At 38.4% G+C, this 26,699-nt stretch overlaps 1 protein-coding gene across 1 annotated transcript in view; it reads left to right on the forward strand.

Annotated features, from left to right (window-relative positions):
- The window catches only part of dock1 (dedicator of cytokinesis 1), a 592,086-nt gene that overhangs the window by 493,275 nt on the left and 72,112 nt on the right, over positions 1-26,699 (forward strand). Inside the window, exons 39-42 of the mRNA XM_087998957.1 lie at positions 5,308-5,397; positions 5,480-5,584; positions 17,281-17,422; positions 21,037-21,118. Of these exons, the coding sequence (XP_087855083.1) occupies positions 5,308-5,397; positions 5,480-5,584; positions 17,281-17,422; positions 21,037-21,118 (419 nt within the window). The remainder of the gene's footprint in view (positions 1-5,307; positions 5,398-5,479; positions 5,585-17,280; positions 17,423-21,036; positions 21,119-26,699) is intronic.

The raw sequence follows: 26,699 nt of genomic DNA on the forward strand, positions 1-26,699 counted from the left end.
AAAACAGATTCCATTCTGCTTTTCCAAGGATTTTAACCCACAGTTTAAAATTCCTAAATTGATGGAGTAGATGTAAATGCACTTGAAAGGCATGTTTGGTCTGTTTAAGTATTGTTACACTTAGAAGGGTGGACTGACTGATTGTCCCACTCATCCACTGGGTACAACAGAGTTTGCATTGTAAAAAGTGCTATAATCAGTTATATACATTAGATTGTATTTAGCTCACTATCAGAAAAACGTCAAAGTGGTTTCTTAACACCCTCCACATTTGCAAAAAAAAACTGTGGAGCATTAACTTTAAGCAACTTTGATGAAGTAACTTAAAATAGAACTGGGCAGCACAGTGGCTCAGTGGTTATCATTGCTGCCTCAATGCACCAGGGACCTGTGTTTGATTCCACCTCTGGCGACTGTCTGTGTAGACTTTGCACATTCTTTCCGTGTCTGCGTGGGTTTCCTCTGGTTGCTCTGGTTTCCTTCCACAATCCAAAGATACGCAGGTTAGGTGAATTGCCATACTAACTTGTCCATCGTGTTCAGGGATGTCTAGGTCAGCGGTAATAGAGTAGGAGAATGGGTTTGGGTGGGTTGCTCTTCGGAGGGTTGGTGTGCACTTGTTGGGCCAAAGGGCCTGTTTCCACATTGTAGGGATTCTATTATAAAAACTTATTATTGGGTATTCCAAGATGGAGGACAGGAAAAAATTGTGGTTGTAAGAACTACCTTTTTTTTGAGGTATTTCAGGTGTTGGGGGTGATTTTCACAAATTCCAAGGGCAGCAATTACTATTTTATATGCTATTGCATTGTTTTGGAACCTTTAAGTCTGCTGTAATGAATAGAGTGAGTTCCTTCTTGATTTATATGTTTTATTGAAATCTGTCTCTTGGTTAAATTTTAAAAATATAAACCATAACTACGAAGTTAGCCTGGAACACTTTTTTAGAACAAAAAAACAGTATTATCTTCTGGGTCAGTAGAATGTGAAGGAGCAAAGATGGCCTTTCGTAGAGTGATAGGCTCTTCCTATCAGATGTGGAAGTTTAGGGAGAGTTTCCATGATGCTGTTGATTATGTCTGCAGTAAGTGTGTTTGGTTGCGAATCTTATCATGGATCGGTTGGAGTGACAGAGGCAATGAGGAATTTACAAGAGCGAGGAGGTGTGATGGATGGTGTTATAGGAAGGGAGAAAAGCAGCAGATACAGTCATGTAGATGGGTTAACTCCAGGAGAGGTAGGAGGCGTAGACAGGTAGTGCAGGAGTCTTCTATAGCTCTCCCCATTTCAAACAAGTATGCAGTTTTGGAAAATAAAGGAGGTGATGGACTCTCCGGGCAACGAACAGCCAAGTTATTGGTATCCACACAGACTCTAATGCTGTGTTGAGTTCAAAGCAATTAATTGTGACAGGAGCCTCTCGAGTCAGAGGCACACACAGACTTTTCTGCAGCCAGCAGTGAAAAATCAGAATGATGTGCTGCCTCCCTGGTGCCAGGATCAAGGATGCCCCAGAGAGGGTGCAAAATGTTCTCAGAAGGGTGAGGGATCAGCAGGACGTCATTGTACACATTGGAACTAATGACAGGAAGGGAAAAGGATAAGATTCTGAAGGGATAATATAGAAAGTCAGGCAGGAATTTAAAAAGGAGGTCCTCGAGAATAGTAAAATCTGGATTACTCCCGGTGCTACGAGTGAGTGAGGTTATGAATAGGAGGAGAGAGCAGATGAGTGTGTGGCTGAGGAGCTGGTACATGGGAGAAAGGTTCACATTTTTGGATCATTGGACTCTCTTCTGGGGTAGAAATGACCTGTACAAGAAGGAAGGGTTGCACCTGAAATGGAAGAGGACTACTGGCAAGGAGATTTGATAGAGCTGCTCGGGAGGATCTAAGCTACTAAGGTTTCGGGGAGGGACCCAGGGAAATAGTAAGGAAAGGGATCAATCTGAGACTGGTACTGTTGAGAAAAGGAGCAAGTTAAACAGTCAGGGCAGGCAGGAACAAAGCAGAGAACAAGGTAGGACTGATAAATTAAACTGCATTTACTTCAATGCAGGAGGCCTAACAGGGAAGGCAGACAAACTCAGGACATGGTTAGGAACGTAGGACTGAGATTTCATATCAATTATAGAAACATGGCTCAGGGATGGACAGGACTGACCGCTTAATGTTCCAAGATACAAATGCCACATGAAGGTTTGGGGGGAGGGGACGCAAGAGAGGAGAGAGAGTGGTATTTTTGATAAGGAATAACATTACTGCTGTACTTAGGGAGGATATTCCTCGGAATATATCCAGGGAAGTTACTTGAGTGGAACTGAGAAATAAGAAAGGGATGATCACCTTATTGGGATTGTATGGTAGACCCCATAACAGTCAGTGGGAAATTGAAAAACAAATTTGTGAAGAGAGTTCAGTTATTTGTAAGAATAATAGGGTGGTTATGGTAGGGGATTTTAGATTTCCAAACATAGTCTGGGACTGCCATAGTGTTAAGGGTTTAGATGGAGAGGAATTTGTTGAGTGTGTACCAGAATATTTTCTCATTCAGTATGTGGATGTACCTACTAGAGAAGGTGCAAGACTTGACCTACTCCTGAGAATTAAGACAGGGCAGGTGACTGAGGTGTCAGTGGAGGAGCACTTTGGGGACCAACAATCATAATTCTATTAAATTTAAAATAGTGATGGAAAAGGATAGACCAGATCTAAAAGTTGAAGTTCTAAATTGGAGAAAGGTTAATTTTGATGGTTTTAGGCAACAACTTTCAAAAGCTGATTGGGGGCAGATGTTCGTAGGTAAGTGGACGGCTGGAAAATGGGAACCTTCAAAAATGAGATAACGAGAGTCCAGAGACAGTATATCCTTGTTAGGGTGAAAGGAAAGGCTGGTAGGTATAGGGAATGCTAGATGAGTAAAGAAATTGAGGGTTTGGTCAAGAAAAAGAAGGAACCAATGTCAAGAATAGACAGGATAGATCAAGTGAATCCTTAGAAGAGTATAAAGGTAGTAGAAGTATACGTAAGAGGGAAATCAGGAGGGCAAAAATGTGACATGAGATAGCTTTGGCAAAGAAAGTTAAGGAAAATCCAAAGGATTTTTATAAATGTATTAAGGACAAAAGGGTAACTAGGGAGAGAATAGGACCCCTCATAGATCAACAAGGCAGCCTATGTGTGGAGCCACAGGACATGGGGGAGATACGAAACAAGTGTTTACTGTGGAGAAGGACATGGAAGATATAGAGGGGAAATAGATGGTGACATCTTGAAAAATGTCCGTATTACAGAGGAGATGGTGCTGGATGTCTTGAAGCGCATAAAGGTGGATAAGTCCCCAGGACCTGATCAGGTGTACCCTCGACCTCTGTGGGAGGCTAGGGAAGTGATTGCTGGGATATTTATGTCATCGATAATCAGAGGTGAGATGCTGGAAGACTGGAAGTTGACGAATGCAGTGCCACTATTTTCGAAAGATGGTAAGGAAAACCCAGGGAATTATAGATCAGTGAGTCTGACGTCGGTGGTGGGCAGGTAGTTGGAGAGAATCCTGAGGGACATGATTTACATGTATTTGAAAAGACAGGGACTGATTCGGGATAGTCAGCATGGCTTTCTGCGTGGGAAATCATGTCTTACAGACTTGATTGAGTTTTTTTGAAGAAGTAACAAAGAAGATTAATGAGGACAGAGCAGTGAATGTGATCTATATGGACTTCAGTAAGGCATTCAACAAGATTCCTTATGGGAGACTGGTTAGCAAGGTTAGATCTCATGGAAGGGAGAACTAGCCATTTGCATACAGAGCTGACTCAAAGGTAGAAGACAGAGGATGATGGTGGAGGGTTTCTTTTCAGACTGGAGGCCCATGACCAGTGGAGTGCCACAAAGATCAGTGCTGGGTCCATGACATTTTGTCATTTATATAATTGATTTGCTTATGAACATAGGAGTTATAGTTAGTAACTTTGCAGATGACACCAAAATTGGAGGTGTCGTGGTCAGCGAAGAAGGTTACCTCAGATTCCAACAGGATCTTGATCAGATGGGCCAATGGGCTGAGGAGTGGCAGATCGCGTTTGATTTAAATAAATGTGTGGTGCTGTATTTGTGAAAAGCAAATCAGAGCAGGACTTATACACTTAATGGTAAGGTCCTAGGGAGTGTTGCTGAGCAAAGAGATCTTGGAGTGTTGGTTCATAGTTCCTTGAAAGTAAAGTCATAGGTAGATAGGACAGTGAAGAAGGCATTTGGTATACTTTCCTTTATTGGTCAAGAGTATTGAGTACAGGGCATTGGTTAGGCCACTTTTGGAATATTGTGTGGAATTCTGGTCTCCTTCCTATTGGAAGGATGTTGTGAAACTTGAAAGGGTTCAGAAAAGATTTACAAGGATGTTGCCAGGATTGGAGGATTTGAGCATTAGGGAGAGGCTGAATAGGCTGGGGCTGTTTTCCCTGGAGCATCAGAGGCTGATAGTTGACCTTATAAAAGTTTGTAAAATCATGAGAGACTTGGATAGGTTAAACAGACAAGGTCTTTTCCCTGGGGTGGGGGAATCCAGAACTAGAGGGCATAGATTCAGGGTGAGAGGCAAGATGTAAAAGAGATCTAAGGGTCTACATTTTCATGCAGAAGAGGGTGTTGCATGTATGGAATGAGCTGTCAGAGGAAGTAGTGGAGGCTGGTACAATTACACCATTTAAAAGGCATCTGGATGGGTAATTCAACAACCCCTCAGACCATCCTAAAACCAAATTTTCATTCCCACTCCACCCAGACTCCTCCTGTTGTTGTGAAATTTAAGTAATCTGCTGATGGTAAACTATGCCATACATTCATGCTATACAAATCAATGGCACAGTGTAATCCTGGGTAATTAACTCTTATAATGATGAAAGGCACCAAAGTCCTTCTCCGTGCACAGTAATTCCAGAAATTAATGTTTTTCTACAGCAGTAAAAATAAATGAGAATTACTTTTCAAAATGTTTATGTTGCTGTCAGTCAAAGTAAGCTAGTGATTGCACAATTTGTACGACATAGCAGAATCACAGCTACCTGATGAAGGAGCAGCGCTCCAAAAGCTAGTGCTTCCAAGTAAACCTGTTGAACTATAACCTGATGTTGACTGATTTTTAACTTGGTCCACCCCAATTCAACACCAGTTCCTCCAAATCATGAAAAAAATTTATGACATGAAACGTATTAAACTTAATTGCTGAATGCATTGAGAATCAAATGCAGTATTGAGTAAGTAGAAAACATTGAGCACTTCTGCTTTATCTTTGTCATTCTTTTTCAGATGTGGGAGGAGGCCATTTCTATCGGCAAAGAACTTGCAGAACAATATGAAAATGAACTGTTTGATTACGAACAACTGAGTGAATTGCTGGTAAGACATTAAATGACAGATCATTTTTCTTCTTTCTTGTATGAGTTGCTAATCATTTGAATTTTGTGGATCACTTTTGCAGCAAAAACAAGCTCAGTTTTATGAGAACATTGTTAAAGTGATACGAGCAAAACCGGATTACTTTGCTGTTGGATACTATGGTCAAGGCTTTCCTTCATTTATCCGGGTGAGCACTTTTAATTTTTAGATTGGTATGGAAAACATTTTGACAATTCTAAGTAGGAAAACTTCAGTTCATTTGCTTAATACACTGTTTCTCATTTTACAGATGTATTAATTGTCTCATTGTTTCTGATTCTAAACAAAAGAAACATTCTCAGATAGGGAAAATAAAATTGGTGGGAAGGAAATGTGTTGCACTATGAAAAGCTAACTCTCATATTATAATATAAACCTGAAGATAATTAAACAAGATGAATGTTACTAGCAGTTACTATTTACATTAGTTTGCAGTATGAATAGATGTGAATAGACTATACAGAATCAAACTACATATAAGCCTTATATGTTGCCTAACATGGATTTTTAATTTTCCCTGTCTTTAAAGTGAACTGTAAAAACTGCTGTGTTGATTCAATAGACACATTCATTGCTGAGGTACTGTTGCACCGTCGGCAATGCCTTGACAGATTTAATGCATATTCTTCAATATTAATATTTTTAGAATGTCTTTCTTGAGTGCCAACATATTAAACTTCAATCTTAATTTTCTATTATTTGTATTGTCAAAAATGTCTTTTGACTATTTTTTTTTGAGTTGCTCAGTGTTATTATGTATACAGTAGAGGGACAAGACCAGCAGAGTGTTGTGACAATGAGTTTCATCTAAAGTAATTAAAAAGATCTATACATATGCAAAATACATGCAAAAGGAGGTGAACCTTTCCATTTGGACTTACTGAAGGAAATGGCATTAGTATTTAACTCCAAGATGCGATTTTTATATTTGAATTTAGACATCTTACAGAGAGCCATAGAATACAAAATTGCACTTTCCTTTTTGACTAACTTTGAATTCATTCCAAATTTACTTAGACTTAAAACACACTGATTTACATAATTCTATAATCATTTCAAGAACAATACTAACAATTACTCAAGTGTTTTTAAAATGGTTTGTACAAGACCAAACAGAATCATTTTCAAGAATCTGGAAAGTTGGTGAAAAATTTTAACTGAAATTCTCACTCGTTAAAAGGTAAGAATTATCCAAAATGTTGTTTTTATTATTGAGAGCACAAACCCTCCACTGAATTGGTGTCATCCTCAGTTTTTTTTTTGTATTTTTACATGGTTCTGGCTGCTTCTGGATAATAATTTGTTCGGTCAGTTGAAGATGCATCTGTGGTTTTGGAATTCTGCAGAGTCTATCCCTGCTAAATACATTTGTCACACCAAACCAATTCTTCAGCATAATGAATTTAATCCATATTCTTCTGGTCATTGTTGCAATTGTACTATAACTTGAATATCTGAAATAAAAGCAAAAATTGCTGTAATTATTTTGCAGATCTGGTAGTCAGATGGGAGGGATACCGAACTAACTTTTCATATTTCAGTTGCACTTAATTGTTTACGCTCTTCAGTGAAATGATCCTATGCTTATCAGAAAACTTGAACTTTTTATATAATTTTTTGATTGCATTGATGTCCTAAAGAAGCATATGAATAAGACATATGAATATTCCCATAATTCTACTGCAATTATATTTTTTGACCTTTTAAAAAATTCTGTAGTAGTTATGGAGACCTGCCTCTTCTCAAATATGGTGAGAATAAAAAAAATCAATTTCTCCTTACCAAGAAAACTTTTTTCCTCAAGCCTTAAATGGTAACTTCAAGGTCTTGCCCTTAAGTGGCGATTACTTTGTTTCCATTCATTTACGTCTCATTGGAACTCTTCCTTTTGCATCCAATTTCCAATTCTGCACCACCGTGAAACGAGATAATCCAAATTTTCATCAGGCAAGAGAGAGCCGGTATCTCATGGCATCAACTCTGTCCAGCCATCATGCCTTGCTTCTTCTGACCAACATTAAGTTTTATACTTCATTTATTGCTGTAATGGAATCAAATACCAATCTTATTTTGTGGATTATATTTAATTGCTTATTCTCAATATTTCTGAAGTAAGGTATTACAGCAACTTCTATAAACATGGGTTATTTTTAATGACTACTTATTCAGTGCTGTACAAAGCAAGGCATAGAGATTTTAGATATATTCATGTCTCTAAACTTACTTAATAGTTGTTATATCAAACTATTTGATGAATGAGAATATAAATTATCTAATATCAGTGAAAGCTATCAGACCATATATATTTTGCTAAATCTTTAGTTCAAAGTGTATTGCGAACTTAAACTGGCTCAGTTTTATTGCAGAGCATTGCTATTAATCTTGCATGCCCCGGTTTTAAGTTAGAAAGTGAAGTACACCATTTGCATCAGAATGTACCTGCCTGTAAATTAGATCCAGAAAGTGTTAATCTATTGAAATGGACTATAACAGGATCGCATGAGAATCAGTCTGTTGTTCTGAATACCTGAATGATGTCGCACTGGGTGAATGTACTGCATGGCTGAGTTGGTGGTGCATTGACATTCAGAAAATGTTTCAGATTGCCAAGTGTAGTAGTCAGTTTTCAATTTGAACTTGATCTAAATTTTTAAGAGAAGAATATGAAAGCTGGCTACACATCATGACTGAAAGTGAGGAAGTATAGTTGATTTTGATGTACAGTGATCACTTTCAATTTTCAAAATACAGATATTATTTGTTTGTAATTTGTTGTTTGAAAGGAGTGATCGTCTTTGTGAGTTGCATTTAAAATTATGATTTTTAAAAAACTTTTTGTTCTATGATAATTTTCAGTAAGGCATGTTAGTCTTCATAAAGCCACAGACTCATGATAATTTATATTTATATTTATATCATTTTTAACATGGAAAATGTGGAGAGACATTATAAAAGAAATTATGACACTGAGCCACTAAAGGGGGTAGATTGTAAGGAGGTCTTAAAAAGGAAACTGAGACAGAGTGATTAGATAGAGAAATCCTCAAATAATGTCAAGAAAGTTGATTGTATAGGCAGAATGACAGAATAACTAAAATTGGGTGTGCTCAATTGTTGAAATTAAAAGAGCTTTGATATGTCAGGGTTGCAGCTTGAAGGAAGTTAGAGAGTTGGGAGGAGCCATTCTAGTGAGGAATTTGAAAGTGCACTTGATCTTTTTATAAATGCGAGATGTTGCTTTACCAGGCAGTAGCATAGGTCAGCAAGCACAGGATGGTGAGTGATTAAGATTTGATGTAAACTGGAACACAGCAGAAATGTTCTGGATGAACATCAGGAAAGCCTATGTTATGTAGACTGTTTACATAGCTTTAATTAAAATGCATATATCCTATTTGTGTCTTGCAGTTTATAATTATTGTTACTTTCAATTAAAACATTTGAAAATTATATATGCCTTTGATTTTCATTTTCAACATATAATTTCTCATTTGGAAAAAATAATAACTGTTCATCCCAATTAATTAATTATAAACACCAAATGTATGTTTTTCCTTCAATTATTTTGTCTCCTTTCTCTAAAACTAATGCCGACAAAAATCAATTTTGTATTAGTATGTGCTGAATTATTTGGATATTTTAAAATTAATTTCCTTCTCCCTGATGTGGTAGGAGTAATGGTGAGAAAGGTGACAAAATATGGTGAGAATGAAAAATTCAATTTCTTAATGTCGAGAAAGCCTTTCTCTTCAATCCTTAAATGGCAACTTCAGGATCCTTGTCCTGAAGTGGCAACTACCATATTTTCATACATTTGAATCTCATTATACCCTTCCCTTTCCTTTTTACATCCCACCTCTATTTCTCATCCTCCATTATGCCAGCTAGATAGCACACATTCCTGACAGGTTTAAAAAAAAGTGGGTATCTCATAGCTGCAGCTCAAAAAATCCAGCCACCGTGCCTTGCTTCAACTGAACAGCATCCTTATATACTTCATGGCTGGATCCATCATTCTTGCATCTCAGCATCGACAAGCTATTGGCCTGATCTCCTCATCATGCCTGTTTTCAGCCCTACTCTGACAACACCGCAAGCCTTCAACATGGTACTTCGTAGCTGAGACTGGCATGCTACTGCCAGGTTACTTTATGCAGAGGGACAAATTGCATCCAAACAGGGATGTTTTTGAGCTGACGTGCACACAAATCTGATGGCTCTTAGCTTGTTTTCTTAGGACTCACTCACTTTAGAGCTTGCTCGAAGGCTGTGAGCCTCTGCCTACTTCACATTCCTTTCATAATACACACTGACTTGAGCAGCGAGTTACAGGTTGCCACCTTCCGTGTGGTCACATTGCTTTCTCAGTGTACAAGATATTGAGCATTTAGTTATAGGCTGTTAGTGTCTCAAGTTTGAGTTTGATTTCCAGCGCTGATGGAGGAAAGGAACTTGTGATACTGGGAATCACCGAATAGTCAATCTATCAGTCAGACAGGGATGCACATGTTGCTGTATGGCATTGTGCTATATCACCAGACCTGTGGTATCTGTCAGCACTTACATGGTAAACACACTGCATGTGAGCAGTCCTCACAAGTGAGAAGGAGGACTACAGTCAGTCACAGAGTACTGCAACAATTAGTCAAGGGACTCATCTGATTAAACTACAGGGGGTTTGCCATGGTCAGTCAGGCGCTTGGTCCTACGGGATTCTTGGAATCTCCATCCTTGCAGTCCTTAGTTGGGCCACAGTCAGTGCTGAGGTCAAGTGCAAGCAGTCTGCGGATTATGAGTAAAGGGGTCTATTCTGCCAAGTTAATCTTGAGGATGGGCCATGCTGAGTGTTAGGGATTTGATCAACATTAGTAAAGAAGCTTATTGGGGGCATTTTGTGAGGTCATTGGGAAATTGGGCAACTCAAGTTTAGGGGTTGGTGTCATTGTACTGGGTTTCTGAGAGTGCTACCTGTAGCAGGAGGCAATTGCAAGTAATAGAATGGAACCTTATAGTGCATAGATGTTCACTGGGAGCATTGGAAGTTGAAAGTAGAGCAGTGGGCCTCCAACAAATCACTGTAACTCTGAAGTCTTTCTGATGAGGATGCAGAGCCATATAGGGTTGGGGAATTTTCAAAGTCAAAGGTAAAATTGACTTATTAGTAGTGGATGCTGCCTGACCTGCTGTGCTGTTCCAGCAATAAAGTTTCAACTTTGATCTCCAGCATCTGCAGACCTCACTTTCTCCTTATTAGTAGTTATGTAAAGGGGATCAACCGAAATGGGGAAGAGGCTGAAAAATCAGTCAGGCCACAGGAACAGCATCATAAAAAGAGACATAAAGGAAGGGGATGGTGAAGTGTGTGTGTTTCACAAATGGAGCCTGCACATCCTTCATGCTAACAAGATGTTTGAACCTCATCGTAGCAAATGAAAAGTCAGCTGTGTAATGACTTCACAAAATCGTTATGAATGGCTTGAAGGAGAATTTGCAGTTGATGGTGACATTCCCATGTATCTGCTGCCCTTGTACTTCTCAATGCAAGTGATCATTGGTTTGAAAGGTGCTGTCTAAGGAATTAGTGAATTTCTGCAGTGCATCTTGTCGATGGTACACACTGTTGCTATTAAGCTTGGTGCAAGAGGGAGTAACCGTTTGTTGATGTGGTGTTAATCAAGCAGGCTGCTTTGCCCTGGACTGTGTTAAGCTTCTTGAACGTTGTTGGAGCTGAATACATCTAGGCAGGTGAGGAATATTCCATCACACTCCTACATGCTTTGGAATCATTGGCCAGAGAAAGGGACCAGGCACTTCTAGAATGCCTAGGGAAGAAGCATCTAGGGGCCAATGTGTTGCTGCTCTATCCTGTCTGTACAGTCTGGCACCACCCTGTTTCTCTGAGAGGAAGGAATAACCTGGAATGAGGTCAAGGTGCCTCATCCCCCTGTCACCTTACCATTGATGCTGAATGTCAGTGGCTAGAGTGATAGGAGTGTCAACATAGGCGCATATCCATTAGCATTCCCCTGGGTCTGTGCAGTGTTCAATAATACCTGAGAACAGGAATGCATCTTCATCCTGTGACAGATCAGGTAACTGACACCTAGAATGCCTGCCTTGTTTTCTGCTCAATCAGATGCAGAGACATATCAGAATCACATGTCTGATGTGCTCACCAGACTGTGCACCCAAGTCTCATCTAGAAAGACTACTCACTGAGATGACAGTCTGAGTTGGTGGAGGGTGTAAGTAAGCACCTTGTTTGAGTATCCTCTGAGTTTTAATGAGCTTCTCCCTCCAAGCTGGAGATGGGCCTGCAGATCTCCAGCACTGACTGCTTCATGGTGGGCGTTCACTAGAGTGTGTGTAAGAAAAGAGAGGGGATTATTGATAAAAGATGGATAAAAGCTGATGCAGCTTAAGATTGAGTTAACATTGCTAGTAAAGGAAGAGAAGCGCAATAGAACCAGGCTTATTGGGTTGGTTGCTTATTAGTGTCTCCCCATCCCCACGTGAGAGATCCTGCTCTTTTGCAGCCAGATCCAGTATCTTTTTCTCAATATTTATTTCAAAATTTTGAAAATTTTGCTTTTTTTTTCATTCTGACATTTTCTTTTCTCCTTTCAGAGTTTCATTCTGGTTCTTCTTTTTTTTACTTGAATTGATAGCAAATTTACATTTTTACACTTCCTTTTGAGTTATTTTGTTGTTTCTTTCACAGTCCTACAGTCTCATTCATTCAGAGAAGATACAGTTTTTATCGTGTCCATTCAGATTCAAGATGCCTTTTTTCCCTTGCTGCAATGTCATCAATTTGCACATTCAGCAATTTGTCATGCAAAAAAAACCTAAATGTGAAGATCAAAGCTAATTTACAGTGCATACCCTTGGATGTCTTGCTGCAGAAAAATTTGGCTGAATATTTGTGACTACTTCTGTCCTTTATGTTTATATCTATGTTCTGCTACTTAATCATTATTTATGTCTCCGCTTTGTGCTCATCTTGGAAAGTTATGCAAATTGCTCTAAATCTCGATATAGGTAGTGACCCTGTATTCACATTTTGAGTGACATATTGCCATGCCTGCCCTGCCTATGCTCACATTGCATACCTATAGATCACCTTTCCCATAAAAATAAATTGACAATAGCAATCCAGTATAGTTGCGATCAGTTGGTCTGCTTTATGAATAAATTATTGTAAGCATAAACCAAATTATATTGTCAAAATTACAGAATTTATAGAATATTGTTGTATTAAACTTAAGATCATCCAAAGTTCTGCTGCCACTGTCCTAATACACAAGAAGTCTTTGTTCACCTATCACCACTGAGCTCATAAGCTATACTGGCTCCCTGTGAAGCAATTTTTCAAGTCTCCCCTTGGTCTCACCATCCTCTGTCCCAATAATGTCTTTCAGCTCTTTGAGATACCTGTGCTCGTCTATCTCTGCCCTATTGCATACCTCCAGTTTAATCCCACAGCTATTGATGCCCATGCTTTCAGCTGCTAGGCAGGAGTTTATGGAATTTCCCAAACTTTTGGCCACCTATCCTAAATCTCCTTGTATGCTTGGAGTGAACTTTTACAATATAATATTGCTATGCAGAATCTTTTGACATTTTTCTATGTTAAAAGAACTACATAAATGCAAACTGTTGTTTAGGTAGGAAATGATAAATAAAGGCACTTTTGTTTTATTTAGAAGAAAGTAAAACGTTCTTTCTTAGAGTCTCTTTGTGATAATTTGTCCTCGGTTTTCTGTTAAGATTAGCATTGACATTGTGTCAACACATATAGGATGACCCATACTACTGCAGACAACAACAGACTGCTATGTCATCAGAATTTTATTTGAACTCAGTTTTTGGCTGTGGAATGACTTGCAGCATTCTTGTGCCACCCAAGTCCCTGAGGTACCATCGGCCTCAGAAATCTTTCCAAGAAATATTTACGTGTTGCTTAATTTTTGGTTTTAGGCAAGTTTATGTGGATAATTTTATTGCATAGTCAAATACTGAAAATTGACAACATTACTGTTATCCTAGTGTACTTGAAAGAAAGGTTCTGATATTTTCAGAATGCAATCATACAACACAGAAACAGACCCTTCGTTCCAACCAGTCCATGCCAAACATAATCCCAAACTAAACCAGACTCATCTGCCTGCTCCTGGCCCACATCCCTCCAAACAACACACTTCTTCATTTGTAAATTCAAATAGTTGCTTGCACATGTAATCTTATTGCAATAACAATTACTTGCAGAAAAGTTGATCTAAATGACTAATCCTTACCGCAGTCGAATATAAAATCTTTTCTAAAATGTACGTTTAGTCAAAATTATAATTTTCTTCTGAATATTTCAACTGGAATCTATTTAAAGTTATTGTCTTCTGTAGAAATTAATACAAATTATCAATGCCACTTATTCAAAATACATAAATATATTTATAATAGACATTGTACCATTTCTTAAACTCCCCAAGTTAAATACCTTGCTATGTATGTTAGTAAGCATTTACTCTGTCAATTCATTGAATTGATTTTTACACTGGCTATTAAGAGAATGGAGTTTATGAAAATCAATTCAAGTGCTGCAGTTCTTCAAAAAAAAAGAATTCTCATTGTTTGAAGGTTTAAAAAAATCAGATTTCTCCTTGACCTTTAATTGAAAAAATAAAGACATTATTTTCCTCTCCGTCACCCAAGACTTAATTTTTTTTTTCATCTCACTGAACTAATCGAATCCTTGTCATTGATCAATGCATGTTCCCTCCAGTTAGAAATGTTAAGTTCCTGTTTTCAACTCTTGCATACTTAGAGGAATGTGCAATTGTTTTTCAAAAAGTCCAAAAGTTATATTTGAAAATACAATTGAAGGAAAGAAGCAACTTTATAACGTAAAAACAAAATATTTGATATGATCTGTATATGCTCAAACTGCCACCTCCATTCCTTCTAATCTCTCAAGCTACCGCACAGATGTCCGTGGTCTGTATAGTGTTGGCACTCCAATCAACATGTGTTGACTCTCAGACCTGAGAGGGACATTTACTGGCAGTTTCAGTGTATATGATAACAAAAACTAAACAAGGGCTAAATAAAAATAATGTCTTAAAAAGTTGTGAAATCTATTGACCAGATGATTTGCATTTTTTCCATACCAGTAAAGGGGCACATAAGCCACTTTGAAGCATTGGCCTCATCAGCATGTCTGGAGCAAACTGTGGGTAATAAATCAATGCAAATTAAACTTTCACTCTTGAACCAGTGAACAAATTCACCTTTGGGTGGCAATGATCCTAATGGTGGCATCAGTCTGGAGATTGTTGGGGGTCCAAGATGATGAACTCCCTGGACTATCTTGTAAGGAACCTCTGCAATTTTTATTATGTATGTTAGCAATCATTTTCAATGTTAATTTACTGAATTGACATTTATGCTAACATAATTGAATTATGGTAAATCAAAGCAATAGAAGTGCCACTGTCCTTTATAAAGCAAGAATTATCATTGTGTGATGCTTCAGATTTATTCTGAATTTCATCCAGTTATACCAAAAAAACTTCAAAGTATATGGGACCCTACTACGTCATAGGATGTTAATTTGCAATTGTAAGCATCCTCTGACTGTTAAATTGGGTGGACTTACTGGCTTATTTCAGATCTTCCTCCAAATTGCTTCAAGTGAGCTCTGAGCATTACTGACTACTGACATACCCACTGAGTTTTTAATTGCTGTCTATGTCTTTTTCAAGTAAGGAAGAAGTGAAAAATCTGTAAGCCATTCCCCAGTTCTTTTTAACCGAGTATTGCTCATAAAACTGTGCTGTTTGATGATTACGAAGTTAAGCATATATTGATAGCAATTGAATTATTGCTTCTTAAACAAAAGCTGTATAGACCCTCAGAGTAATGTTCTGCAACTCTGTAAAATATGGTGTCCATGCTTATCTGCAGATTATCAATAATCAGCAAGACTTTCTAGAGGGCTAGCAATACACGTAAGGTTTATTTCCAATATAATTTTCAGCATATGAAAATGTCAGCCGGATGAGATGAGTTGGTCCATCAAGCCTATTGACAGCATGCTGGGAAAAAAAACATTGTTGTTCAAAACCCCTTTATCCCCCTGATCATCAATCACCTTCCCCTTGATCACAAGGCCAAATCTTACCTATGAATACCTTATGTTTATATAATCTGTTTTCTGCTCCAGTCAGGAACTGGTTGAACTCCCTTTCGAAGGCAATGAATCTGCATCTGCCACTGTAAATGATTGTGTATTCCTGAAGCTTGCAACACATTGGAAAAAGGACTATTGGGGCGGCACGGTGGGTCAGTGGTTAGTACTGCTGCCTCACAGCGCCAGGGACCCAGATTCAATTCCAGCTTTGGGTGACTGTCTGTGTGAGTTTGCACATTCTCCTCGTGTCTGCGTAGGTTTCCTCCTAGAGTCCAAAGATGTGCAGGTCAGATTAATTGACCATTCTAAATTGCCCATAGTATTAGGTGCATTAGTCAGAGGGAAATGGGCCGGGGGGGTTACTCTTCGGAGGGTCGGTGTGGATGTTGGGCTGAAGGGCCTGTTTCCACACTGTAGAGAATCTAATAAAACAAGAAAAAAAATCCAGTCTATTTCTGTTTCAATCTGACATCGGTTGAGCTAATGTCCCAAGGTCCTTCTCAATCTGTCAAACTGTAATGATCTGTCAATGAGGATACTATACAGTTCTTTATTATTGACCTTTAGTAGACCATCTCTATGTCTGTATTTCTGTCAGGCTGTAGCTAAAACTATACAAAGCAGTAGTCAGACCACAGCTGGAATACTGTGAACACTTTTGGGTTCTTGTCTAAAGATAGATATACTGGCATTGGAGGCAGTCCAAAATAGAAGGACTGACATAGATAATGAGTAGGTTGGGCTGTACTCATTGGAGTTTAGAAGAATGAGAAGCAACCTTCTTAAAACATACAAGATGCTTACAAGAATTGACAAATTAACTACAGAAAGGTTGTTTCCCCACTGTGGGCAAGTCTAGGACCAGAGGGCATAATCTAATTATTACAGGTTGCACATTTAGGACAGACATGAGGAAGAAATTGTTCTCATAGTGGGTTATGAATCTGGAGGCTGGGTCACTAAGTACATTCAAGGCTGAGGTAGACAGATTGTTAAGCAAAAAGGGAATGAATGGTGATGAGGAACAGGCAAGCAAGTGGAGTTGAGGGTCATCATCAGTCATGATCTCATTGAGTGGTAGAGCTGAATAATCAATTTCTGCTGATGTCTTAAGGTCTTATTAGTAAATAGACAAATATCTTTGAGTCTACCTAAGGTTCATTAAATTATTCTTGCATCTGTCCTGTTCCAAAACAATTTTTGCCCCATGTTGGAAGGGGAAAGGTACCGCATAGTGCTCTTCTGAATGTAGTCTGATCACCAACCAATACGGTGTCAAAATGGTGTCAAAATGTAGTCTGATCACCAACCAATACGGTGTCAAAAAATGAATAATTTATGCTGAATGTTCTATTAATATAATTCAATATCCATTTAGCTATAACAGTTTATTTGTATTGATCGTGAATCTTCAGTGCACTGATCTCTTGTCCTCTTTCTACAGAGTTCCCTGTAAATGCAACATTAATTCTGTGTTGGCTAAACTGGCATGCACCATTGCCTAATAACAATTATTGTGAGAGGGTGCTACGCCATAACAAAGATTAGGTAGTCTTAGATTTTAACATAATCTCCTCTCCACTGTGTAGCAAAATGACTGCAGAAAAGTTAGTTGCTCTGATAGTTAGAAAACTTAATATTTTTTTTCTCTCTAGAACAAGATGTTCATTTATCGAGGAAAGGAATATGAGCGACGTGAAGACTTTGAAGCAAGACTGTTCACCATATTTCCAAATGCAGAAAAAATGAAGACAACATCTCCTCCAAGTGATGACATTAAAAACTCTTCTGGACAGTGTATCCTTTAAATGTGCGCAAAGCAAATTTCCAATTTAACAAAAACTAAATAAATAATAATATGACATTAGCGTTAATGTAAAACTTTCTCTGCATTTATTTTATGTATTGGACCCAAAGCACTATTTCGACAAAAAATCAACTCAGACTCAAATTGATCTCACCAGTGCAACCAACAGTAATAAATTCTTGCCAACACCATTTAACAACTATTTGTATGTAATTCAAATTATACTGTCCACTCTCAGCAGAAATCTACAAGTACAAACTCACATTGTTCATCTGGGTGTTATTGCAATTTAAATTAAAGTTTTATGTCGGTTATGCTTTACTGAATCCCTGATGACAACACACTGTCTCATATTCAAATGGTATTGCCACAAACATCAGAATATAACAACATTCAATGTCTTGTATTGCTTGTATAATAAACTCTCTTTAATCTTGCTCAAAGCAAATTTTGTTAGGAAAGACTTTGAGACATGCGAAATGCCAAAAAAATTGCTTTGTTTGAAATAAAAAGTGAAACGTTTGTTTACTTCAGATTTTATTGACATATATTTTTGAATTTGCTTATCGTGGTTCCGAATCAGTGTTGTTCCACCTGCAGTGTTTATAATCTAGTAACAGCTCTGGCGCAATGATGTACAGTAGTTTGCAGTCATAGTATAGTAAGAACATAAACAGGATCAGGCAATTCAGTGTCTTGAATCTGCTCCGTTGTCTAATACTATTGTGGCTGATCTCATCTCGACCTCAACTCCAATTTCATGCCATCTTCCCATAATCCTTTTAACCTATTGCTAATTAGCCAAAAGCCTTCAAGACTCTTTGTTTTCCTTTTTGGTCTTGTGTTTCTTGACTATATTTGTTCTGCTACTCATCAATCATGGTTTAAACCATGAGCATGCTAATATCTTAATTTCTATGTTGTAGTTAAAGGGAAAGGGTATTCTGTTATTGTCTCCCAAAAAGGTGAATTGGCTGACTATTACCTGCCTCTTGAAGGAAATTGGGTAGAAGTGCTTTAGATACCAGTGGCTTCATGAACAAGTTGAAAGACTCTTGACAATATGGTAATTTTAATTACCAATTTGATCTGTTCTAACTCATCAGTTTACGGGTAGTTAAAGTACAAGCTGCAAAGAAAATAGTGTTTCACCAGCTTGATTGAGTTTTTTTTGAGGACATGACCAAGACATTAGATAAGGGCAGAGCAGTAGACATTGTCTACATGGACTTAAGCAAAGTCTTTGACAAGGTCCTGCTTGGTAAACTAGTTACTAAAGTTAGATCACATGAGATCCAAGAATACCTTGCCAATTGGACACCTGATTGGCTTGATGGTATGAGTTAGGGTGGTGGTAGGGGGGTTTTTCAGACTGGAGGCCTGTGACCAGCAGTGTTCGGCAGGGATCAGTGCTGGGTCCAATGGAAGCATTGTTAGTTCTTTTGCAGATGACACCAAATTGGTGGTATAGTGGACAATGAAAAAGATTATCTAAGAGTACAATGGGATCTTCACCAACTGTGACAGTGGCCCGAGGAATGACAGATGGAGTTTAATTTAACTAAATGCGGGGAGTTGCGTTTTGATAAGATGAACCAGGGCAGGGCATACACGGTTAATGGTAGTACCCTGGGGATCAGAGAGAACTAGAGGTTCAGGTATATATTTACTTGAAAGTAACATCAGAAGTCGATGGGGTGATGAAGAAGACATTTGCCATGTTTGCCTTCATTGGCCAGAGCACTGAGTGTAGGAGTTGGGATGTCATTGCAGCTTTACTGGACATTGGTGAGACCACTTTTGGGGTATTCTATACAGTTCGGGTCACCCTGCTACAGGAAGGATATTATTAAATTGGAAAGGGTACAGAAAAATATTTACAAGGATGTTAATGGGCCTGGAGGGTATGACTTATATGGATAGGCTGGGACATTTTTCCCTAGAGCATAGAAGGTTGAGAGGTGACCTTATAGAGGTTTATAAAATCATGAGTGGCATTGATAAGGTGAATAGCCAAGGTCTTATCTCTAGGATTGGAGAGTTGAAAACTAGAGGGTATAATTTTAAGGTGAGAGGAGAAAGATTTAAAAGGGATCTGAGGGGCAACTTTTCACATAGACTTATTCGTTTATGGTATGGACTGTCAGAGGAAGTGGTTGATGCAGGTACAGTTATAACATTTAAAAAGTTGCATGAATAGGAAAGGTTTAGAGGGCCAAATGCAGGCAAATGGGGCTGGTTAAATTGAGAAACGTGGTCGGCATGAAGAAGCTGGACCAAAGGATCTGTTTCCATGCTGTGTAACTCTATGACTCTGTAATTGAAAATCTCTGTCTTCAAATTTATAGTGTCTCAGCATTCACCACACTCTGGGGCAGTTAATTCCACAGATTCACAATCCGTTGAGAGAAGCAATTCCTCCTCATTTCTGTTTTGAATCTGCCAAAATCCAAGACCTCTCATTCTAGGTTGCTGCACAAGGAGAAACGTCTGCGCAACATCTACTTTGTTAATCCCCTTTAACATCTTATATATCTCAATTAGATCTCAATTAGATCTCCTCTCATTCTTATGAACTCGAGCAAAAGTATTCCTAAACTGCTCATGAGTCCACCATTTCATCTCTGGAATTAATCTAGTGAGTCTTCTTTGAACTGCCTCCAGTGTAATTACATCCTTCCTCCAGTAAAGGGACAAAATTATACACAATATGCCAGATGCGAGTTGGCAAAATATCACCTACTTCCGCTTTAGCTCATCTATTGTTGAGTCTTTGATTTTTGAACCTTTGCTACCTTTGGAAACAGGTGATCCTCTGCAGATTAAGAAAAAGTGACTTTATAATGGAGTTAATATTGTATCAAAAATTTAGTTCATAGTTGTATATGATGCCATGGTTGCAAACAACTTATTGCCAGAATGGCATAGAAGCATTCATTGGAAAAGGTACCGAGGTTGTAATGGGAATTAAAAATGAATGTATTTCTCCCCACGTTTAAGGCAAGGACATTGTGGATCATATAAAGCTAGATGCTAGACAAAAACAATAGAGAAAACCATATCGGTGATGCTGAGGTAGAGCTGGGTGTCGTCAACATAAATTTGAAATCTGATCTGATGTTTTTATCTGGTGTTATTAAGAACAACATGTAATTCTGAAAGAGGATGTATCCTTGCTAGCTTCCAGTGGTAACGGATTGAAGGAAAAATAATTGCTGGAGATGCTGTGACTTCAAATTGATAACTAAATAGGGGAAACAGTAGAAAATAAAGTTGATTCAGAACTACGGCATGGGAGAGCATGAAGAGGAGGTTTTATTTGGTGAAGATGGGCAGTTGAGGTAATGGAACAAATGGATTCAAATTTACTGACAAAGAATTCCATTAGCACCTTGTTTTTGAAATGTGAATTGAAAAAGCAAAGAGAAATGTGCAGGGATAGTTGGATATTACATGTAAAAAGCCAGAGGTTATATTTACTTTCCAGGATAATCCTGAAGTTATAGATAAATTTTGCATGGACACATGATGTGGTTCAGCCATACCTGATATATAAATGGTGTTTGAAATATGCTCAAGTAAACTCTTTAACAAACTCTTGTAGATATTCAGTGTTTCACAGTGCAAACCATACGTGAACTGCCACCAAAATTCAAGAACAAGACTGTGTCTGAACAAATACTGAGGTAAAACCGACTCCAACCTTCATTATTTACATATGCTACAAGATCCATCCAGAAAAGTTATTTGGCCCCTACTTATGCATTCACCCATAGACAACCCTTTTAAACACTCCCACTACATTTCTATTGTTTCCTAACTTGTTAACTCTACCATCTTTGCAAGAGTTTCCTTTTGGTGTTTATCAATCTTTGCGTGACGGACTTTACAATGTTACCTCGATGGTAACATTTTATTCTGAACCTATGCCCTTTTGTTGTCCTCCTGTCAAAGTTTAATTTAGAGCAGTATTTGAATTAAGGCTCTTCTCTACAGTGTCTCAAGCACTTGAATGTTTCACTTGTCTCTTGGCAACCAGGGCTAAGCCAAATGCTCACATTGCAATCTGACCAGATCAAATGCACACTTCGATTGCAATATCCTCCGACTTGTATTCTGCTGTAAAAGAAGCAAAATATCAAGCAGGTTCCTAATATTTGCAGCTAAAGCATGTCATTCTGGAAACAAACAGCAAGTTACTCACCTTCTGTGGAGACAATAAATGAGTTAACTAGATAACAGGGTACCTACATCCACAAAGTTAATTTATTTTTCTTTGCACGGATATTGCTTGACTAAGTGTTTCTGGTATTCATTGTTTTTGAATTTTATTCCAGAGTTTTAGGTTTATAGTTGCTGCTGTGTTCAATTGAGTGCATTAAAATGTCATTGGTTATTTCAAAACCATTTGTAAAGTATATTGCTTATTTTACCTTTCTTACCTGCAATATTTTACACTTTATATATTACATTTTTCTTCACTCAGCATCATATACTGCCTTTGTTCTGCAGCACCTTGACTGCCATAGGGGTTTCTCAAGTCAACCTCTTGAAGTTTAAAAATCACAGTTTCATAATTACTGGGTTTTTTTATTTATAAAAATTTGGTCACTGCCTTAGCTTGTGGCAGATACTTACTCCAACAATCAACTTTTATACTAAGTATGAGAATCATTTATAAAACAAAAGTCTCCTACTGCTGAAGAATAATAACTATGGAAAATAAAAGTGTGATTTGGTGTTCTGGGGTGTTATCATTCATTTGCAACAGAAACATATGAAAGCTTTGGAAAATTAAGTTGGCTCATCATTTGTCATTCATAAACTTTAACCTGTGCAAAAAACCTGGGAACATTGTAAAAATTAGACAGAATAGTGCAATGTTTCAAAAAAGACCATTGAAATAAGCAGACACATGGCAAATACAATTTAATATGAATAAGTGTGGGATGATATTGTTCAAGAACAACAGAATGGAGCACAAATGTAATTGGTATTATTTTGAAGTGAGTACAAAAGCAAAGGGACGAGTCACTTTTAATTCTTTCACCAATTACTTAATTTCTGTTCTCTGCTAATTGACCCCTCAGCCATAGAGAAAGTTCTCTACGTACTTGATCTGAACCCTTCATTATTTTAGATCACATTGTCAAATTTCTTATGCATCTTCCAAGCTCAAAAGATGAAAACAAAACGTCTATCTATTTGTATAACTAATATCTCATCCTTGGAAACATTTCCCTAGGGGCTAAGTTTCACAGTATTGTACATCTTGGGGGTACCTAAGCAAGGATGAATACAGACACAAAATGATTGTGCCAGCTAGTATACATGTCTGTTTGAAAGTCTGGATTCAGTACACAATTTTTGGTCCAAATTGATGATTACCATAACTTGACAGGAGATTCTTAGTCAGACATTTCAAGGTTTTGCATATGAATACTGATTAGAAGCCATTTCATGAAGCTGTATATATTGCCTCCTTATAAAGAAGGTGTTCAGTACACTGTCTAGCATCCAGCAGCAGGTTGCAGGAGAGCTTGGGGACTGAAAAAAGAATGTACACAGATTTTCAGATGTGACATTCTTGAAAGAGGCACAGACACTCCTATACAAGGTGAGGAGTCCACCCACATCACCGTTGTATCCCTCTCCCCAGCAGAGGTTGATGATGACTCCTATATTTTTTCCAATAGTGTGATGTTCCACAATATTTTTAGATGAAGTCTTCAGAGAATTTAAGGAACAGGTGTTGCTCAAGTGTACCAGAAGGTCTGTCATTATATGGGTGGTCGTCACAGCTGAAGCAGCAAGTATATTTGAAGTGATGTCAATCACCTTAAGTAGTGTTTGGAGTCCATGTCCACTAGGATAAGTAATAGCCTCCAAAATCCATCTGACCTAATGAGCAGTAGCAGCTGACAATCAGCCCTAAATGAACTTCTCATCCGCAGTTCGTAATTTATACTTAACTCATTCACCAGGTTGATATCTTTAATTAAAAACAGCAAAATGATTATTCCAGATTATTTCAAGACCCACTGTTTAGATTTTCTAATCAATCCATTCAGAGATGTTATTACAGACCAATGGAGTAGGTGGAACTTGAACTCAGGTCTCCTGGTCAAGAGCCTACCTTCCCCAGCTTGAAAGATTTTTTTTTCCACCTGAACTTACTGGCACAGTTGTCCTCAATCACCTTCCCCTCTGGATCAGAGTGACATTTCCTTGAAGACAATTAATTCACAAGGCAAAAAGTAAAAGACTGGGGAATAGTGGTAAATTGGATGGCAGCACATGTTTAGCAATAGGATAGAGGTTTTGCTGTGATACTATTTGTTGGTTTTAAGAAGACTAACTGGAGAGTCAGTTTAGAAATTAGAAGGTTTTAGGGTCAGGTTTGTCAATCATGAAACTTATTTTTTGAACAGTGATCGTTCACATCTAGAGTATGGTACTCAAATATAAAGTTGGCTTACGATCAGACTTCATGGTTTTCTGCTGCGAACTGACTATATTATCCAGTTGGCAAAGAAACTCCAAGACAGAAGTTGTTTTGGTGATATTTTCTGGATATTATTAAGTTTATCCTAGAAGGCCAGAAATTACAACATGAGATGCTAAAATATATACACATTAACTTCCTCTCTCCACTGTTTTTTTAAGTAAATGAATTAATGATGCACTTAACAGCTTTACTGAAACATAATTGAATTTCAAACTTTAATTATCAGTATTGATGTCTATAGAAAAACTTCAAAATCTAGTAGAACAAGTTCCATGAATTATTTCCTGAATAGATGGGACTGAAATAACTCCAGAGGCAAGTATCCTGTCACAAAGTCACCCCTTTATTTACACATGGGGAGGCCTAGCTCTCAGGGTGAACAGAACCTTTGACACTCCTTTTTTTTTATATTGTCCAAAACTATTTTATTTACAAAACAATGGCACAAAGGGACTGCTCAGTCTATGCTCATGCACATTTCAATCACCTTGAATATATGACAACCCTAACCTATCAATCTTGAGTCAATTCAAATTCAGAACCGCTAGAGACACCGTAATGATGAACTGAAATACATCCAAGAGGGCAAATCAGAGTGGACAAATATTGTCCAATTTACAGACATTTAAATAGGTTTAAAGCTCTTGCATTCTTCAAGATTAGCTAAGAAATGGACAGCTGTCCTTGTTTACAAACATGCCATTTCCATTTTAGTGTTAACATCCACAATATTAACTTGCAATATTATGATCCGCATTATGCAAGAACGTGAAAAAGAGGGAAAAGAGAAGTTTATCTAACTCAATCGACATTGGAAACTCACATACACTCCTGTTTATATCTGTCAGCTAGGGCTCCCTGATTGGACTAGCTTAACAACCCCAATCAGGGAACTCATTCAATGAGGTCAACCTGGCTGACGTCATTACAAACAGTAGGACCGGCTCAGATTCCTCCAACTCTTCCTTGGATATAGATGGCATGTAATGCACAATAGCTTGCCTCTTGCACCTGGAGCTTCTCAGAAGAAATTCATTCCCTTCTTCGGGCAGCAAAAGTGTCAGGGTGACAACATCTGTCATGTCCGTCTCAGATTCAGGGGTATCTTCAATGCTTGATGGAGAGGAAGAACCACTGGTTCCAGAACAGTCAGAATCAAGGAGCTGGGCACATTTTTCTCCCACACCGTTTAAGAGTTTGCAGTTTTCTTATAGTCCACATCATTGTTCAGGACTGACTGTCGTACCTACCCAAACCTTATACTAGACCTGACCTCACATCGACCATGCTTCTTACCCCTGCAGGGCCATTCCCATGGATCCTACACCAAAGTTTGTCCCCTGAAAGAAACTGTCTCTCTCAGTCAGCAGAGTCTTGTGTCCAGTATTGGCATTCATGATGCCTTTTAACTCACCCCCCGGATCCATGAAGATCAGATTTAACCTGATGCGGAGTCTTCTCCCCATTAGCAACTCTGCTGGAGTTATCCCTGAAGTTACATGATCAAATAGGAACCAGGACAGTTTGGTTTCTAGTGAAGCTGTTTTTTTCTTCAAACCTGCCTTCAAAGTTTGGATTGCTCTTTCTGCCAGATCATTGGATGATGGGTGGTATGGCGCTGATCTTATATGTCGAATATCATTCAACATCAGGGAGAACTCAAATTCCCTGCTGGTAAATGTTAGAAAGACACGCACACGAATTCCTCAAAGAATGGTATTCCAACCAGAACTCTTATCAACAAACACATCGGCTTGGACCCCATTTACCACCCTCTGAGAAAAGGAACCAGAAATTACATCACCACAGGAAATGACATCCCCATCCCAAGGAAACCTAAACACAGAAAGCGGGTCATAACACCAGTGCTTCACTGATGATGTTACTTAGTATGGTGATGAAACGCCTGAAAATGAACCTTCCAGCTCAGCAAGCAAACTTACATCCATAACCAAGAGTCCCTGTGTTCAGGATGTGTCCTGAGTGAGGCTATGCAATTGCCATTCTTCAAGTTGTCTTCCCCAAGGTCTGTTGAGCTGGTGAGGGTATCCACTTCCATCAAAATACACTGCAATTCGTATGCTGTACTTGCCAATGATAAAGTCAGTTGTAGTGCCTGTTTGAAGTCCAGTTGGGCCTCATCCAGTAGACACTATTGCATAGTTACATCATTGATCCCTCATACCAAAAGTCTTTTAGCATCTTATTAAGGGTTAATGCAAAATCGCATGCCTCTACCAGTTGTCTTAATCTAGTCAAAAATCCCCTGGACTCCCCTGCTTCTCAAATTGCTGAGTAAAACTGATAACGTCTCAGAATTAGAGGTTTAGGGTCTAAATCCATCAACTCCCGAAAGGTTTTCATTTTTGGTACCTCAGGAAAAGGTTATGTTCCTGATGACCAGGAAAGGTGCGGGTCCACAAGCTTTTAGGAGAATTAATCATTGCTTTTCATTTGGCCCAATGTCATTTGTCTGGAAAACAAAATGCATTCTTTCCACATACTGGGCCCAGTCTTCGACAGCAGGATCAACTGAGTCAACCTTCCCAACTAACAGCATGGTGTCAGAAATGCTTACCCCAACTCAGCGATGACTGTTGGGAGGGAATTTCTTCAGGAGTATACTTCTCTCTCATTGTCACTGGAATCCTGCCACTCAGTCATCCTTTATTTACACATGGAGTGTCCTTGACACTGATCCAGCTTCCTCAGTCAGCTGTCAGAGTGAACAGAACCTTGGACCTTCCTGTTTATATCTT

The sequence above is a fragment of the Chiloscyllium plagiosum genome, unplaced genomic scaffold (assembly GCF_037043375.1).
Source record: "Chiloscyllium plagiosum isolate Xiang-an unplaced genomic scaffold, Cpla_swu_hap1 HiC_scaffold_22, whole genome shotgun sequence".
In the NCBI taxonomy this organism is placed as follows: Eukaryota; Metazoa; Chordata; class Chondrichthyes; order Orectolobiformes; family Hemiscylliidae; genus Chiloscyllium; species Chiloscyllium plagiosum.